At 35.4% G+C, this 16,142-nt stretch overlaps 1 protein-coding gene across 3 annotated transcripts in view; it reads right to left on the reverse strand.

The window, feature by feature from the left end:
• The window catches only part of SEMA3E (semaphorin 3E), a 239,088-nt gene that overhangs the window by 78,180 nt on the left and 144,766 nt on the right, over nt 1-16,142 (reverse strand). For all 3 annotated transcript variants that reach the window (XM_045052316.1, XM_011280354.4, XM_045052317.1), the window contains exons 3-4: nt 10,256-10,315; nt 7,470-7,589 (exon numbers count right to left, since the gene is read on the reverse strand). In XM_045052316.1, coding sequence (XP_044908251.1) covers nt 7,470-7,589; nt 10,256-10,315 — 180 coding nt within the window. The remainder of the gene's footprint in view (nt 1-7,469; nt 7,590-10,255; nt 10,316-16,142) is intronic.

Consider the following 16,142-nt stretch of genomic DNA (forward strand, 5'->3'; position numbering starts at 1 on the left):
CTTTCTATGTTTATGGATGGTACAGCAATTCTCATGACTAGATTATATTGTATCACCCCCTCTTCGTAAACTAAACAGGAATATTCTCCTGCTGGCCTTGAAGAAGTATGCTGCCAGGTTGTGATAGGGCCGCGTGGCAAGGAACTGCAGGTAGAATTCTGTGAGTTGAGAGCTGCCCCTGGGGGACAGACACCAAGAAAATGGACACTTGAGTCCCACAGCTCAGCAAGAACTAAATTCTGTCAACAATCACAAGAACCTAGAATATGACCTTGCACTCCAGAAAGATACGTGAAGTCTTGAAGACACCTCCAGCAGTGAGGCCAGCTGAGTAGCACCCTGGACTCCTATCCCACAGAAAATGTGAGATAATAAATGTATGTTATTTTAAGCTGCCCAATTTTTGATTTTTTTTTTTTTTGCATTATAGAAAACTAATACAAATAGTAACATGCTAATATGAATTGCTAAAGTCTTTGTGTTCTAAGAGAAACTTAGGTTGTGCAGTAACAAAAACACTTTTAATTTTGCGGCAGTTCAAGGCCTTTTCCAGTTCTCTAGAAACACATGTTTTATACCTGAACTGCTGGGTTTCTTTTTATCTGAACCTCTACATTTCAACACCTAACTTCCATTTTCTTTGGAAGGTGTGTAAAATTAGAAGTAAACACAAATACATAGTATTTCATGTAGTACTCTATATTTGTAGAGCAGTGTGCTATTTAAAAGGTCCTGTGAGTTTCTGCAACGATACCAGCAGAGGCATACATTCTACCCTCTATAAATTCTCCCAGAAAAAACAGATGGATCAACTAGGGATGCAAAACCAAAAGCTCACTGACAACACTTAGAGCAAAACTGGCTGTTGAGACATCTCCATAAGTAACCAAGTACAAGCTGGTGTGGATGAAACACCATGAGCTATAAACCTCACAGGGTATTCGTATATTTCAGGAAGAAGCAGACAGAAGCAACCAGGTTTTGATACACCACAGAAAAAAAGAACTCTCCAATTTCCAAGGGCTCACAGGGAGTGTAGCATTGCTTTAGAACATCAGTTGAACCTGGTGGGAATTTTTGTGGATTTGATCTCTGAGTGACTGCAAGAAGTCTGTGGGAAAAATGAAGCTCTGTGAACCCTCAGAATTCACCAGTGCACCCCCCCTTCCAAGAAGAAACTGCTGAAAGTAGAATATCATTTGTCCAAGAAAAAGAAGGCCAAAGAAAAAGCAATATCCTGATAAAAGATGAAAAGATGATAGTCCCGAGAAGATGTGTATACATAGCTCTCCATACTTCTTTTAACACTTCAATGAACAAAACAGAATGGTGAGTTCTAGAACGTGAAGGTACTAGACATCTATTCTGACCCACACTTCCCTTTTAAAAGCTTAGAAAGACTAATTCTATATAAAAATGGGCAACAGAGAAAGATCCAGCTAAATCTAGTACAATGTTCTTATAAGAAACAAGAATAAGGAACAGAGTAATATTTACCACAAACCATTAAGGTCTGTCAAAAAAAAAATGCACAAAACAGATAAGAACCCAACCATAACTTAGTATTTCAATGGAATTTAGAATTAAGAAGAAGAAATAAACATAAATCATCAATAAAAATTAGAAAAACTAAAAAATGAGGTGACAGTATTAAGGGTTTTGAAATTAAAAAAAAAAAAAACAATTTTAAGAATGAATACTACACTAGAAGGAGCATACGAGCAAAAAATATCCCCAAAGTTTATGATATATGAGGGGGGAAAAAGGTGAAAATAAAAACAAAAAAATAAATCACTGAATCTAGGAAAATGATCTAGCCATTCATTTATATCCTGTATACTCCTTGCATTTATATTACACTTCAGTAAAAAAAAAAAAAAAAAAAAAAAAAAAAAAAAAAAAAAAAAAAAAAAAGAAAACAGAAAAAAAAAAAAAGAAAATAGAGCACTGTGAAAAAGATAAAAGTGCTTCAAGAGAAAGTTGGCCTTAATCTTTAACGCCAGAAGACTATGATCTGCATCCACATTTTAATGAAACTCCTCTCATAAAAGCCTCCAAAGACTTTCTAGGTCCAATGACAGTTTGACTCTTCAAAACTTTTAACCTCGACGATCACTCCTTTATTTCTGCGCTGTCTCACTCTCTGATTTCCCTTCTAAACTTCCTGGTCACTCACTTTTAATCTCTTTGTGGGTTTTTCTTCCTCCACAAGCCTTTCAAGAATTGGTATTTCCAGGCTCCATACTTGGCTATTTTCCCCTCTTACTCAAATTCTCTTCCTAGGCAATGATATCATGCCTAAAGATCTCAGCTTTCACACACACACACACACACGCACACATCCACACACATGCTACTGATTCTCAAATCCGTATTTCTACTTTAGGTCCCTCTCTCCTGATATCAGCTTAAATCAAACTGCTGATGAGATCTATTAAATAGCTCACTGTTCCCCTCAGAAAACTTACTTCCCACCTGGCTCACCTTATCTGCAAGAAGTGGCCATTTCCTCTTACTGGATAACTGCTTTTTCTCTATCTGCTATCCTAAGAAAAAACTTCTTTCAACACTCCTATACTTCTTGTAGCTTTCCTTTATTTTTTTTTCATTAAGGAAATATAAGGAATCTACTTCTGGATTAAATAGGCAATATTACTATCTTTACTTTGTCACTATTCAGTCACTTCTTAATCTCCTACATTCTAATTATTCATCCCTTTAGCAAACTGCCCTCTCTGTAGAATTGATGATGCTATCATTTTATAATAATTTTTATTGTATTTATAATATACATAAATATATATTATTTTACGTATAATTTTATTATATTACGTATAATATAATTTTATTATATTACGTATAATTTATTATATTACGTATAATTTAATTTTATTATATTACGTATAATATAATTTAATTTTATTATGTATAATATAATTTAATTTTATCATATTATAAATAAATTATTTACAATAATTTTCCCTTTCAAGTGTGATTATAAATTCTTTACTACCTGATGTGCCTTGTACTACTCTGTCTGCTCAGTCTCTGTTTACACTCATACTCCCTAGACATTCACTGTCACCTATATCATAGAATTTTCCAAGTACTTGGATAAAGTGAGAGGGAGAGAAGGCGTAAGATGGAGGGGTGGATGGAGGGAGGGAGGAAGAGAAGGAGAAAGAGAGAGGAGACACATTATGGAACAATTAACTACCTAGGCTTCAATAATTCAACTTATTCTGGTAACACCCTCTCCTAGTACACAGATCAATGTTTCAAATATCTATACACAGAAATGAAAAAGTTACAACTGAGAAATACTGAGCATTTTTAAATGTTTTCACAAAACCTACTCTGCTTTCTTAGCTCCCTCTTGTTTTTCTTCTGAATCATCAAGAAATAAATTTGGAATGGTTTCTAATTCCCTTTAATCAGCAACCTCCAATAAAATGTTGTTATATAACCTCTCGACCACTAAACAGCTTCTCACATTGATTCCACACTTCCTTTCCTTTGCTATTGTGACCATACTGTTAAATATCTTCATGATTTTACAGACTCTTGTAATAGCCTTCTTTAATTTCTGTCTTTCATCTCTCTCTGCTTGAATCAATTCTAAATATTACTAATGTCATGTCATTCAATCTGCTCAATTCCTTTATGTTCTCTATGGTGTCTTTAGAAGTAACAACAAAATGCCACTGCCTGGCATTAAAATCCTGTGCCAATTTGCTCCCAGTGTTATCTCCTGACATTCCACAACCTATTCTACTAATGTCTGCAAATCTCATATGTGTGGGCCTCTGTGTTTTTTAAACAAAGTATTTTCCAGAGTGCCTGGGTGGCTCAGTCAGCTGGCCAGCCGACTTTGGCTCAGGCCATGATCTCACGGTCCATTACTCTGTGAGTTTGAGCCCTGCGTCGGGCTCTGTGCTGACAGCTCAGAGCCAGGAGCCTGCCTTGAATTCTGTGTCTCCCTCTCTCTCTGCACCTCCTCCACTTGCACTCTGTCTCTCTCTCTCTCTCAAAAATAAATAAACATTAAAAAAAATAAAGTATTTTCCTTGCCTATAATAATTTGTAATTTCTCATTCTCTCATATAAAATGTTATCAAGCCTCCAAATGGAGTTTGGGGAATCAATTTCTCACTATTCTTATTATCATATCCCACAAGCTCCTCTTATGCAACGTACAGAATTTTTCAAAATGTGTTTTCAATCATATTGTTACTTAGAAAATTACACAAGAAAAAATGTTCACTACCATGTCTATGTAGGTGACTTATAATAGAGATCTATCTCTGCTAATGACAATCAGCTAGTCTGGACTCTCACACAGATAATAATGACAAACTAGTCATTTTTTTTTTTTAATGATCTTAAGAAAACAGAGATAGTTAAGAGCAAAGACAAGAAAGTTTTTCATTCAAGGAAATCCCCTAATCTATGTGGTGAGGAATGGCTAGAACTCAAGCAGAAAGCTCCAGACTTAATAGCCTGGAGAGTTAAAAAAAAAAAAAAAAAAGAAATTGAAAGTACCAGGTCAGCTGAAATGCAAGAGGAGATATCCAAAAACTGAGGGAGGAGGCGCCCTGAAATCCATGTCTACATTCTTTCCCAAATTCTTGGTGGACACCTGACTACACGTGCAAGCAGAGCATAAAAAGCACCGTCCGGAAAGTTGAAAGAGATTTTTGGCTGCCATCCATCACAAGAGATTTGTGAGTTTGAGTCCAGACAAGTAAGCTGCCTACTAGAATAAAAATCAACTCTCTTTAAAAGATAATCAAACCCACAATCTTGAAAACATATGATGTATAATGTCTGGTACACAATAAAAATTACTAGACATGCAGAGAAACAAGAAAATATGACCTACAGGTAAGAGAAAAAAATCAATCAATGCAAACTTACCTTAAGTTGACCCAGATGTTAAAATTAGCACAGAGGGATTTTAAAACAGCTGTTAAAAATATGTTCAAGAGCTTAAAGAAAAAGATAGTCATGATGAATAAAAATATGGGGAAATGCTCATTAAAGAAATGAAATATAAACAAAATGAAAGTTTTAGAACTGCAAAGTACAATATCTGTATTGACCATTAACGGGGTTAGCTTAACAGCCCACTGGAGATGTCAGGAGAAAGGATTAGTAAACTTGAAAATAAATCAAGAGAATGTATCCAATTTGCAAAGCAGAGAAAACAGAAACAATAAAAATGGGCAGAATCTCAGTCATTTGTGGCACAATGCCCCCCCGCCCCCCAAGAAACCCTGAAGAAGAGGAGGGCATAAAGCAGTAATATTATTTGGAATTATAAGGGCCAAAAATGTGTGAAATTAGATGCTTTTGTGTTAAAAAAATGTCAGTATTTCAAGAAATGTAAACACCAATCTCCCACCACCACCACACACAAATAGGCACACTATGGAGAAACCGGTGAAAACCAAACAGGAAGAGAAAATCCTCAAATACAAAGCAACTGCAAACAGGGTAGTATCAGTATGAATGAAACCGGAATTTACATCAGAAAAAGATCAGAAGACATTTGAAGCATTTTGAAATGCTAAAAAAACAAACAAAACAAAACAAAACAAACCAACCCTGTGAACCCAAAATTCTATATCCAGGGAAAATTTCCTTCATAAATAAAAATGAAATCAAGGCATTTTCAGATAATGAAAACTGAGAGGATCTGTTGCCAATAGATCTGCACAAAATGTATATATTCTGGCTTTATATATATGCATACATGCTTGTCAGTATACTTTTTTTAATGTTTATTTATTTTTGAGGGAGGGAGAGAGAGAGAGAGACAGAGACAGAGAGATAGAGCGAGAGAGCGAGAGAGAGAGAATGAGCAGGGGAGGGGCAGAGAGAGAAGGAGATAAAAGATCCAAAGCAAGCTCTACTCTGAAAGTCAGCGCTTAACATTGAGCCACCCAGGTGCCTCTGTCTGTATACTTTGTATACATGTAAATATTCTGACTCTGCACAGGGCAGATTTGCCTTATACATCTCCGTTTAAAGTTCTTCCAATAGATCAGCTGTCTTTTCTCTTTAAAATAATTCAGTGAATACACTTGATGTGTTTGTGTATGCTACTTAGCTTTAATCTACAAGGAGAGGTGGTTACCATTTAAAAGACTAATCAAAAATCCCGCTTATAAGGACACTTACCAGCTGAAGTATCTCAAATCAGAGGCTCTCTCAAAAGGCAGCTAAAGTAAGCACTTCAGATATTGCTAATTATACGTGCACCTGAGTGTTAACTAGTATAAGGAATATCAGAAATAATTTTTCACTAGTGAAATGAATGTTATTCTTTATATATGGTGACTGAAAATATTTTAGGGTCACTGCAGCCCTTTCATAAATACAGTATGAGAATCAAGAGACTATAGACTATCTACATGTATGTTTTATCTGCATCCTGTCGTCATGTAGGATCTGCCTTCTGACCTAAAAAAAGGGAGCAGATTCTGACGTCAGAATAGCGTTTAATATATTTCAGAGTGAAAGTGTGACGTAAGGTGCTTGAAAATGTGCCTTATAAAATAAGTGAGAGTTGAGAGTTCATCTGACTTGTCAAAACAGGTTATATGACTGATCTTCAAGCCAACTTGTTGGTCAGTATTATATACGTGACAGAACTCACCTAAGATTTGTTTTCTTTCACCTAGTAGTGGGTCTGGGGCATAGAGCTTTCACTCTTTAATACTTAGCTTCAGTTTGTAATCTCCCTTATCGCTCCCAACTCTACCTCCCTCACTTCACCTGCCTAAAAATAAGAGTAATTACAAAATCAACGTCTTTGCATACCCTTTATAAAATACTATATGTAGTAACATTGTTTATATAAATTTATTTTTACATATATTCATGGTTGCATTCTAGTTTGGCAGTTTACATTAATAAAATTTACATAAGAACACAACAGAGAACACAGTTTGATATGAAGTAATATTTTTAAGTGTACAATTAAGTAAATGAATTTGTTCAGGGAATGAATACATAAAGAATTTATTGATTCACTGATTTTATAGCTGATGAGGATTTTAAAGGTCCAGAGAGATCCTTTCTCTGACTTAGGAAAATTTTACCAGTACATCACAAATGTTTTTGTTTTTCACCAAAGAAAATACCACAAACTTTTTTTTCTTTTATTTTTCATTCATTCATTCATTCATTCATTCATTCATCCATTCATTCAATCATTTATTTTTTAGAACATGAGCAGGGAAGAGGAAGAGAGAGAGGGAGAGAGACAATCCCAAGCAGGGTTCTATGCTCTCAGCGTGGAGCCTGACGCAGGGCTTTCTCAGGAACCATTAGATCATGACCTGAGCCAAACCCACTCGGGTGCTTGGCTGACTAAGCCACCCAGACACCCCACCCACTACTTTTCTTTTAAAATAAAGTTCTTTTAAGCATGACTTTTATTGATATGAGTGAACTTATCTTACCTCCAAATGGTATCCAACCCTGATGAAGGCACAAAGTGGGTCAAAAGCTCCAGTACCACAGGTCAGAAGATGTGTCCTATTATAGTGATGCAAAACTCGAACATAATTTGCACATTCACTCTATAGCAGGGAAAAAAAAAAAAAAGGAAGATACTGGTTAATATAAAAAAAAAAAGTTTAGCCCTTTTTAATTTTTGTATTTCCTAACATACAAATCTCATGTTTAAGCCTCCCATGGCTAGTGGGGGCATGTGGGACAGATGACAGAGGGCAAGGAACAGTGGAAGAACAGACTGAGGTGGCCAAAGCACACTGCAGTTAGCCACGCTGTGTGAATTACACTTATAATGGGATTCTGTCACTTTTCAGGTATTCTAGAAATGTATTCAATATAAAGATTTGCATGGCAATATGTTCCACTAGGTAATTAAGTTATTCCCAATGCTGTTATTTTTTTAAAGTACATGTAAACAGTGAGTAAGTACAAAGTCAGAAAACCAACAATTAGAGAAAGCTTCATTACTGTCAAGGAAACATATACAGACTTTAAGGCATTACTGAGTTTTTTAATGGTTAGGGAAAATAAGTCATATATTCATATTCATACATTCACATACAGCACTTTTATAGAGAACTTACAAAGAAATATACAGAAAGCTAACCAAGAGAAATACTTATTTTATACCTATAAGACTGCTGTCCAGGAATCAGCAAAAAATTTCTTATAATGGACCAGGGAATAAATATATTTAGTTGAATGGTCTCTGTTCCAACTACTTACTGGTCTCTGTTCCAAATACTTACCTCTGTAGATAAGGCATGAAAGCATCCAGAGATAATATAAAAATGATTGTGGACAACTGGCTTCCAATGAAACGTTATTTACAAAAATAGAAACTTTATTTACAAAAATAGAAACTTTATTTACAAAAAAATTTACAAAAATAAAAAACTTTAAAACTTTATTTACAAGTATATTTGGCCAAGAAGCTCTAGTTTGCCTATACTTGGATCCAAATCTAAGTTTTTTGAGGACATAGTATTTATTTTACACACCTTTTATTCCCTGCTTAATCAAACACAGTACCAAATATATTGTATATGCTTATGAAATTTTACTACATAAATCACTAGGTGAGTTTTATGACCAATAGGCTGAATGAAAAGAAGTCTAAAACTGCTCAAACCAACTTGTCTAAGTTAATTACAGCAAACACCTTCTTGGTAAATTAGGTACTGCTATTTCATTCAAAATTTTTTTTAATGTTAATTTGTGTTTGAGAGAGAGAGAGAGCAAGCGAGCAGGGGAGGGACAGAGAGAGAGGGGGGGAGACACAGAATCGGAAGCAGTCTCCAGGCTCTGAGCTGGCAGCACAGAGTCCAACATGGGGCTCGAACCCATGAACCATGAGATCATGACCTGAGCCGAAGTTGGACGCTCAACCAACTGAGCCACCCAGGCACCCCGGATACTGTTATTTCATTTAAAATAAGTTACAAAATACTATTTTAATGCTAAATATTACTCTAATATCAATACATGCAATAGTCAGGAAATATAACGTTTTATAAGGACGGTTTGTCCTTATAAAGTCTCTCATATAACAATATCGAATGAAAAAGTCACCAGAACTATCTTACCATAAATGATTCATATTATGGCATTCCCTTGGTAAGAATGAGGAACGTACTACTTCCCTGATTATCCACAGCATGTAGACATATTTTCTTCAATTTCCAACTCATAGCATTTTATTATGAGAGTGACCCATATCACTGGAAAAATCTAATCATTCAGACATGGAGAAAATATTCTATCACTAGAAGCACCTGCTTTTCATGTCATCAGACGTTGTCACACCTTGAATGAAACGAACAACATTTGGCTCTGCTGGGCTGACAATGACATAGCCTAAGAGTGTGTTCAATTAGTCTGCATCATGCTACGAACTAAGGCAGCAAGAATGTCTTGACTCACTCCTTGGCTGTGACCCAGTTGCTACAGAGACTCAGGAGTTGGTGTAACGTGTGTTAGCCTTTTACATGTTTTTGTTTTTTGTTTTTCTCTCACTATAAAAAGAGGAAAAAAAAGGATAAGTTAACTTTCAAAAGGAGATGTGCATGCCTTCTTCCAAACACGTGTACTGTGTCATCAGCAGCTACTCCAGGCACAGGGAAGTCCCTTCGTACATGTTTTAGTGTGCTCAGAACTGGGTCGGGGCCACTGCTCCTGCACAAGCTCACACGCTGCAGGGAAGTTATGGAGAGATGGAATGTTAATTCTTCCAGTAAGAGAGACCCTAAGCACATCGTGGAAGAGGTAAAGCATGCATACTGGCTTTGTCTTCTCCTTTCTTTTCATTTTCTCTCCTTTTGTTTCTTTAGTAGGTTCTAATGGACTCATCAAAGCAAAATGAAATCTCACAAAGAATGTACTTCGCTTTCCCTTGAATTAAAATTTGACCCGAAATTATTTTTTCCACAAATATGTAGGAAATAAGCATTAGTATAAGAAATTCATAAATCTGACTGGATAAAAATATAATAAAACAAAAACCAAGACCCTCTTGACTCGCTTTACTCTAACCCTTCATTGAAATTAACTTGTAAATAACTATGTCTAAATGTATATGTATATATGGATACATGTACATATATTTTTTTTCTTCCTGAATCAACTGCATATATGCCTTTTGGGAGCAAATAAAAGGTTAGGGAGTCAGTCCCTTGTGACTGACCAGGGATATAATTGACGATGTGTTTAATTTACAATGAGTAATACTTACTGCGTCTTTTCCTTTCATTATGCATTCTTCTATTTTTAGTGCTGTGCTAGGCCAGTGTATCTGAAATAAAAGACAATGCACTATTATGCAAATGCATACAAAAATAAACCATACTGAAAAACCATTTCATTTTTTCTGGAATTCCAATATGTGTTCATTTTTTTCTATTTCCTCAGAAGATAAATTAAGACTTTATCTTCTTTACATCATTATTCGTATAATGAAGGCACTTTCATTTGAGCTTTTATTACAGGCTAAAACTTAGTTAAAAAAAAAAAGTCTTTCTTAAGGCTCCTTCAAGTATCAGCCTTTCAGAAGCCACCCACAATTCAAGCAGCCCTGCTCTGTACTTAACCTGCCCTGAATTCTGCAGTCCAGTCTCTCCCCTGAACCTGACTGTCTGCTCCTCCTGGTCAGGCACCACCTTGAGTTCCCTTTGCATTTTTACCACTGAGCCCAGAGCTTGGCATATGGGGACTTGGTAGTGTTTGCTAAGTGATGGGATGAAAGGATGCATGACTCTTACATCCTGGATGGACACCCAGACTGCCTCCAAACCTCTAGCACAACAAACATGGCACATCTTTGTACATGTCCCTCTGAGATCTATAAAAGTGCATCATTGCTATCATATGGTACCAATGGAGCGGGATTGGTGTACATGACTCACAAGTAGAAATACTGGGTCTTAGGCAAACACAAATTTAATCTGTTAACATAGTGCCACACTGTTCTCTAGAATGGCAACATGTTCATACTCCACCAGAAATATCCCCGTATCCTCACTGACACCTGCATTACCAGCTTTCTAATTTTTGTACTAAACACCTCAAATTCAGTATTTAATTTAATCCTTACTACAACTTTATCAAAGATATGGTATTACTTCAGGACCTCCTTTTTTAAAACAATTTTTTTTTTATGTTTACCTTTTGAGAGAGAGAGAGAGAGAGACACACACACACACACACACACACACACACACACACACACACACACTGGGCGCAAGTCAAGGGGAGACAAAGAGGAAGGAGACACAGAATCCAAAGCAGGCTCCAGGCTCTGAGCTGTCAGCACTGAGGCCTGATGATGGGCTCAAACATAGGGACTGCGAGATCATGACCTGAGCCAAAGTCAGAGGCTCAACTGACTGAACCACCAGGTGCCCGAGGGGCCTCCTTTTAAAAACAAAAAAATGTGTGTTTCTCTGTCTAGCTCCACAACACATTAGATCTATGGTTTGGAACTCAAATGTGATCCATATAAGTGTAACAAGTGGTAAGTTTATCCCCACATCTGCTCGATCAATCACCCACCCCCTCCCAGACTGAAAAAGCTCAACTGAGCCCTTTTCTTGTGTCTCTCAGAATTCTGGGGAGCATCATCTCATGCTAATGTGTCATCTTCATGGTTTCTGCTGACCAAGTGATAGTAAATTCTGTTTTGGGAGATGCTGGCTCTCATGAGAATACTCTAATTTTTTCTTGATTGCCTTCAAAGGTTTTCTCCTTAGATCCACAAGTACTGGGGTACAGGACTGCTAAGAAGTTCTACTTTTTCTACTTCCATGGCACTTTGAGCTAGGCTACATCAGTATTTCTTTGGTTCTCTTCTGTTTTAGGCAATCACTTTCTGTTCCCAAGTTAACATTCTGGTGAAGGAATGGAAAGTTTCCAGTAGAGTAGCCTGGGGCTCTTAAGGTATTAATATTTCTACACATAACTTTCTCCTCCTCAGGGTGCTCATAAGTCCCCAGAGGAAGGGTTCAGGGATATCTGTCTACAACTCAGGGTCAATGTTTCCTGTCATTAGAGTATAGTTTAGGCCTGGGCCAGTCAGCCAGACTCTTTTCCTATCTATGGCAATTTGTCCCTGTAAGGTCCCTATTATCTCTCCCTGATTTCTCCCCTCTCTCCACCTACCACCTACCACCATCCCATTCTGTGCTCTGCTAGCCTAACAAAAAACTCTGGTTATCAAACTCAATATTCGATGTTGCTGATTGGAGGTATTTTTTTATTTAGTGAGCACACTGTTTAATTATTTTTTAATTAGTCGCCAACGTTTACAAATGAGAACTTTTGCATAAAAATCAAAACTTTCTGATTTGCTTCAGATTTTTCTTTTACCTAATTGACCCCTGCAGTCATTTGAGTTTTTGAAAACTGATTTTCTATATACATATATATGTGTGTGTGTATATAACTGATTACATGTAACTGATTATAAAACATATATATATATTTGAATCCCACATATGGTCAAGATTTAATTTTTTTTAAAGCTATGTCCCATAAAAGTAATAGGTTAGGCATGTAGAAGAGGCTTATCACATACTATGTAGCCAAATCCAATCTGATACATGAATAATATCAGGAATTTATAAAAGTAGGGTCAATGGCATTTTATTCTGATGCTTTTTACATAGCTCTATGTATTATCATAGAAACAAGCATTCTATGGCTTGCATTACAGGTGTAACATCTTACTTTGATATTCTTATTAGTGTAACAGGTCCGACCAGGTTTCTTACTAACAGTACTCAACATCAGGTGTTCTTTTGCTTTCCTAATGCAGTATATAAACTTTAAAAAAAATCATGTGTGTATATTTGTTTTGCAACAGAGCAAAATGACAAAGGAAAAAAGTAGGAGTGTGAAACAAAACCAACTAAAAAGCCAAAGGCACAACACATAAAACCCTAGAATCGATGTGTATGATGGAAGCGGTGGATCCCTCAGTGAATCACACATGAATCAGGAAGACATCACATAAACACATCAGTGTTAGGTTCAGATGCACGCTTGCATCAGCTTCAACAGAGTCACTAATACCATTACAGGGTAAACCTCCTAGAAGTGAAGTTGAATAAAAATTTTAGTGATCCATTATTTTGCAAAACATTTTTGCACCTGGGGTGAGATTTTTTTCATATGATTTCTAAGACCCATTTTCCCTTGAGATTCAATTTAGTTTTGGAATTAAGACTTTACTGTAGATGTGTAAACTAGTCAAAAGGATATGCTAGAACATGTGCATATATATATACACAAATATGTGGAATGTATACATAGCATATATTATATATACTGTATATTATATATACACAAGTATAAATACAAATTTATTTTAGGATCATCTATCATTGGAAATATTTTCATGACTAATTCAGTTATCAGCATCAATAAATCAGAAAATACATTTATAATGCTTTATATTCTTAACACACTTAGGAGAAGCAGGACGATTCTTAAAATATTAGCATCACTTCGTATCGCTTTTTCATTATGTAAAATGACTTCTTTGCACTGTATTTACACAATTTCAAAGTATGAGATAACCAATTCTTTAGAAAAATATACCAAATTCAGCTTTTCAGTGTTGAAATAGTATCCAGAACAGTAAAACAACCTCAATGTATTACATCCTATATTCCCCTAAATGACTGCTTCATAATGATTATTTATTTCTAGGACTACTTAAATACACTGTTTAGGAAGCAATTTCCTACAAAATTTCTACTCACCTTTTGACACCTTTTGTTCTACATTATCTGCTCAAACAGGCTTAAAGATTGGGATACAACCTCCCTCCAGGGCAAATGAAAGACTAGTTTCCTAGTCTTCCTAAGATAATAAAGATAATGTCTCCCTCTGGACAAAGGCTGAATACATTTGCTAACAGACACCTTAAGAGAGTTCATATTTCCTAAGCTTGAGGTTCATCGGGCATAACACATACTCCCTGTGTGTAGCATCTACCCAGGATGCTATGCACTACCCGCTGTGGGACTTAATGGGGACAAAGAAAATTACTGGAAACATGACGGCCATGCTGTATGCTATGCTGTGGCTAACAGAGTTCTTTGTCTCTGACCCATGAATCTCATAACTTCTGGCAGCATCTAGGAAACAGTGACAGGTTAACTTGTCTCACAAGTAAGGTAAAATCTCAGACCCTTTACAGTTTTGACACCAACAAAAGATACTGTATTTTGTGATAGTAAATACAACAAATGGCTTGTCTAAGGATGGTCAGAATATGTACTGTTTTTAGCAACAAATGTAATAATGTCAATTGCTCTAAGAACGAAACCTTTCCTGCTATCTTTTTATATGGTATCTCTCCCTCCTTTGATCCTCTATAGTTTTCTTCTTACTTTCTCTACCTAAGATTATAATTGATTTATGTACGTAACTTTAGCTCCCATATTAAACTGTAAGTTATAGAGAACAAGGCATTATCTTATTTCAGTATTCTTACCAACGCACAATCCCAACTAGGCACAATGCCGTCAATGCAGTCACTGCTTATTCAAGGTCTACTGATGGACTTGTATCAATTTATCACATTCTTTGTAAAATCCATTCACTAAAAGAGTTAGTTTACAGTAAAATTTGAGAGATAAGCTTGAATAACATAAAACTGCTGTAACCAGTGGCAAAGGAATGAGACAATTTTCACTTTAATCAGGAAGAAATTCTATAGGATGTTAACAAAATCTAGGCTTTGAAAGACTTGTAGGATTTCTGAGGGAAATCACTGCGAGAGGATGGAAGGGAGAGATGCAGAAGACTGAATTATGAACACTTCCTAAAATAAAGTGAAATACGGAGAACTCTCCAAAGGAACAATGTAATTATAGATTTACTCAAGTTTGTTGTTCTTTTGGTTTGTTTGTTTTTTTTAATTTAATAGGCTTAGGATGGCACTCGAATGTTCATTCATGTGACAAAAGATGACAGATCAAGACCTCACTGAAAATGGAGTTATTTTAAAGCCATCATGTACAAATATCCTATCAGGATAGTAAGGGAAATGACTGTCTTCATTTACTGTAGAAGTCTGGATGGCCTTTGGTTCTGCTCCAGAATTTAGCATCAACAAAAACCCATACAATTAATCTGTTTTCCTGCAGAAAACATTTTTTAAAGGCAGTTAAACTACAGGGTATAATGCTATTTCCAACTTTTCTGTTCCAAAAAGAGGCATAAAAAGCAAAAGGTTAAATATACATCATTTCATCACAATACTCCTATAATACAATTTAATTGTTCCAATACACATTAATGGACTATTTACTATTCTTGCATATCTCAAAGGAGAAAATAATAAAGTAAAAATTAAATTACAAGGCTATTTTTTCTGGACTCCCTATTGAGTCTCGTAATTATGCTACGATTAAGGATTTAACAGCTTACTGTTACAAGACGTTATGGCACTCAGAGATTTAGGAAAGCAAAAACAAATGCACAAAGAGGGAATAATTTAACTGTCTAAAAAAGACTTCCATTTTTATTTAAATAAATAAATAAGAAATAAAGTGATCCAGTAAATCTCTCTTCATGGGATATATTTAAATGGCTAAGTCACTATTATGATTTCATCTAATATTATTTTTCTAAATTTTATTATTCTAAAAAAATTTTTATTTATATTTTGTCTTTCTACATTTTACATCTATGCACAGTACCAGTGTCCATCGATGTATATTTTAACTATTTGTCCTAATAAATAGCATGAAAAGAAAATAGATATAACACATTAAAAAAGTCCTAATGGTTTATAATGATACTCTTTAACCTATCACCGTTCTCAGTGTTTATGCTTCTATACTTAATTATAACGACTGTCATTATTCAAGTAGTTTATATGCCAGAATTATAATCTTTTGAACTATAAACAAGATTTGTATTTGAAATGTTTATACTCCAAAGCATTTGAACTAGAACAATATTATTACTACAGGAACATTATTGGCCTGCTTCACGCCCTTTTTAATGGATGAAATTTACTCAAATGCTATCATTAATGTGAAATACCATCTGCCATTTATATGCAAATTATTTTTAATGTCTGTTCCACCCAGTAAAAAAATTAAATTCTA

Source organism: Felis catus, chromosome A2, assembly GCF_018350175.1.
Source record: "Felis catus isolate Fca126 chromosome A2, F.catus_Fca126_mat1.0, whole genome shotgun sequence".
NCBI lineage: Eukaryota > Metazoa > Chordata > Mammalia > Carnivora > Felidae > Felis > Felis catus.